The sequence below is a fragment of the Strongylocentrotus purpuratus genome, unplaced genomic scaffold (genome assembly GCF_000002235.5).
Source record: "Strongylocentrotus purpuratus isolate Spur 01 unplaced genomic scaffold, Spur_5.0 spur5_scaffold_20, whole genome shotgun sequence".
In the NCBI taxonomy this organism is placed as follows: domain Eukaryota; kingdom Metazoa; phylum Echinodermata; class Echinoidea; order Camarodonta; family Strongylocentrotidae; genus Strongylocentrotus; species Strongylocentrotus purpuratus.
The window spans coordinates 24,115,148-24,118,788 of record NW_022145606.1 but is presented as its reverse complement, the minus strand read 5'-3'; the positions used below and the strand labels follow the sequence as shown (position 1 = coordinate 24,118,788).

The following is a 3,641-nucleotide window of genomic DNA, read 5'->3' as shown; positions in this document are numbered from 1 at the left end:
GAATATATAGTAAGCAAATAACTACCGTTGGTGAAGGTGATAGGAAAAACTATCACTTCCGAGGCGATCTGGATGAAGCTAGAAAGGTAGCGTATACATTCAGATCGCCGAGGAAGTGATAGTTTTCCATCGCCTGAAACCAAAAGGTGATTATTTGCTTTATATTCCACATCGGAAACATTTCACTTCTTCCGTCATTTTAGAGCAACAAGTCATCAATTAACAGCTAGCAAATGGTGTACGATGCGTACAGTGCATGCAGTAATGGTGGTGTGACCATATAGTTCGCGCGTGACCAAAGTTCGCGTACTAACACTAAAAGCGCTTAAAAAAGGAGAGCAATACGCATCGTATACAATTAAAGTGTGTTGCACTGTGTAGATAGTACTTCTATCTTCAGTGAAGGTGCGTTGCACTGTGTAGATAGTATACAAATGATGCATGCCCATGAGTTCATTATACGATCTATCCGCACTCGAGTTGAGGCTGTGTGTAATGGCCCGGTCCCACTGGCCGATGGACACAACACGTATGCATAACGGACACAGCGGACAAGCAAAATTTCGGGTGTGGCTCCATCCGTTTTCATCCGCTCCAGAAATGGATAAAATTTGCGAAAATTTGCGAAAACAGAACGGAAAATAACGGACGTGGGTAGTATTTAGCGGGGATGTTAAACGGATGTTCATCGGAATCCTAGCGGATGAAAGCGGATGGAAGTGGATGACAGCTCCGAAGGGGTTACCGGGGATAATTGCGAAGCGGACGCATAGCGGAAAGAGCGGATGCATAGCGGATGCATAGCGGATGAAGCGGGTGCATCACGTACGCCTAACGGAAACTATGGGGATGCCGAGCGGATGTATATCGGATGCAAACCGTTTACTGCGCATGCGGGGGGTATGAATTGCGTCCGCTCCGGGGATATAAAGGGATGCAGCACGCACGCAGTCATTTTATGGACCACCAACATTGTTGGGCATGGGATAACACCTTGGACATTTTATATGTTTTAAAAAGGGCCTTTAGGCTGGGTTAAATATGGTAGATGGGTGTTTGAACTTATCTTTCAAAAGGAAAGAGGGACTTTAAATTTGATACGGGGAAAAGGGAGTTTGGACTTCTCTTTCAAAAGGAAAGAAAGGGATAGGGGACTTTCACTATGAATATGACGGACAAAGAAGCGGACAAAATATACAGATCCTCATTCTACCCTCAACAATTGCTATGGTAGACAAAGGAACATCCCTTCACTGCTATTATGTACAAATGTGTAGAAAAGTTGAATATGCATGTGACACCTGTTCTACACATAGCAGTGAAGGGATGTTCCTTTGTCTACCATAGCAATTGTTGAGGGTAGAATGAGGAACTGTTTATTTTGTCCGCTTGCTTTGTCTGTCATTTTCATAGCGTTTGCATTTTGGACTACCAGTAAAACCAAGTTGGGCATTTCTGGGTCCATCAACATAGTCGGGCATGCAAAGTTTTAACCATTTTTTCAAAGTTTTTACCAACACTTTATTAAGTAAACAAAAATATGCAAAGTTTTAACCATTTTTTCCAAGATTTTACCAACACTTTATTAGACAAAACAAAAAAACAAAGTTTTAACAATTTTTTCCAAGTTTTTACCAACACTTTATTAAGTAAACAAAAAAGAAGAAGAAAGTTTTAACCTATCCATTGTAGGACCCCACAACATACATTTAATAACAATAAACAGCTACAAGTATACAAAGCATAGTAATGCAGTGTTCTTATGGCACAATCTCATCAGTCTTATGCAACAGTCTCAAGGAAGCATCCATTCAAATCATCTAGCATCTATCATCCTGTCTTGCCACTCCACTGATCCAGCTGGGGTGTTGCACCAGTGTCTCAGGAGGTTGCGCTGCTTCTTCCCTTCACGCGAAGCTCTGTTGGGGCCTTGTACATCCACAGTGTCCATCAGGTTACGTCCTTGCCTCCATTCACCAGGCTCCATGTCCCCATTCCCTTGTTGACGGTCGACAAGTCTGTTCTGCAACACTGGGTAGTGGGTGCGCATGAGATTGTGCAGGATGCAGCGAGCTTCCACGATGCTCTTCACAGTCTCTGGGTCATGCTGCATGGTGGTGAGAAGTATCTGGAACCTGTTGGCCAGGATGCCAAAGGCGTTCTCCACCACCCGTCTTGCCCTGGACAGCCTGTAGTTGAAGATCCGCTCTTCACGGGCGAGGTATCTTGAACTGTACGGCTTCATGAGGTAGGTTCTAAGGGAGAACGCATCATCACCAACTATGAAGTAGGGCACATCTTTTGTGTCATTGGGAAGGGGGTCTGGACCCGGAAAACCCATGATTAGGTTGCGTTCCAGCCCATCCTTGAGGTCACTTGCGTTGTATACCTGGGCATCCGAAGCTGACCCTTTGCTTGAAGCATCGATGTAGATGAACTTGTAGTCAGCATCAACCATGGCAAAGAGGAGGATACTATAGAAGCCCTTGTAGTTGTAATAAGTGGACCCTGAGTTGGCTGGAGCTTTGCAGGCCACGTGCTTCCCATCTATGGCTCCAACGGTGTGGGGAAAGTTCCACCTCTGATACCAATCTTCTGCAAGTTGTCTCCAGCCTTGTTCATTGGTGGGGCACCTGAGGAGCTCGTCCACGTATTCTTCAACGATGGCCTCTACCACTTCTCTGACGACTTTGCTGATGCTGTTGTGTGGCACCCTCCATGCATACTGCATGTTTCTGTATGTGGTTCCAGAGGCCAGGTGCCGCAGAGTCAGTGCCACCTTCATTCCAGGGTCCAGGTTGGGACGGAAGTTGGTGCTAGGCTTGGTCAACCTGGGTCTCAGACGCTCTACAAGTTCATCAAACATGGCTGGTGGCATCCTCATGAAGTGATGGAATGCACGAGGGTCTTCATTCCTCAGCTCCACCATCAACTGGTCATACAGTCCAAACTCCTTTCTTCTCACGATCCATCCTCGGACCCACACAGCTCTTGGACGTCTCCTTCTTCTCCTTCTTCTCCTTCTGTCTAAAAGTTGATACAGTCTGAACAGGTTGTGGTTCTGCTGTTGAATGAGTGCAGCTATCATATGGACTCTTTGATCATCCATGGTGGAGAACAATTGATGATGTTGAAAACCAAGACCAAGGGTGATGAGGTCTGTACACCACGGCTGCTCGACTCATAATGAGATCAAGATGGTTTTCTCCCCCTTTTCATACAAAATATAGGTTGTCCACTAGGTGTCCTTCTACATACTCTAGACATACTCTAGACATCCTAAATATACGAGATACATCCCAGATACAAACGCTTTGTCCGTTTTGAATACTTTATATACGAGATGCATACGCTTACATCCTTTCTATTTCCGTGCTACTAACGATGTATAGACGTTCCATGTACCTTATCTTTCCTCCCTCTTTCCGTTTTCAGCTGCAGCGGATGTGAGTTGCGATGATGCCCAGAGGATGCAGAGAGGATACAGTGGACGTTTAACGGATGACAACGGACATAGAACGTTTGTTGCTCGTATTTGTCGCGGATTTACATCGTACACGGCGGAAAGTTCATCCGTTCTAAAAGTTTTGTGCAGCTCAAAACTTTTTGCGCGGATGAAATCACAGTGGACGGATGCTCGA

The 3,641-nt window shown here is 45.3% G+C and overlaps 1 protein-coding gene across 1 annotated transcript; it reads right to left on the bottom strand.

Annotated features, from left to right (window-relative positions):
• Nucleotides 1–1,816: 1,816 nt before the first annotated feature.
• LOC105446697 (putative nuclease HARBI1) lies at nucleotides 1,817–3,109 on the bottom strand. Its single transcript, XM_011683835.2, has one exon. The coding sequence runs from the start codon at nucleotides 3,107–3,109 to the stop codon at nucleotides 1,817–1,819; it is 1,293 nt and encodes a 430-aa protein (XP_011682137.2).
• Nucleotides 3,110–3,641: the final 532 nt, after the last annotated feature.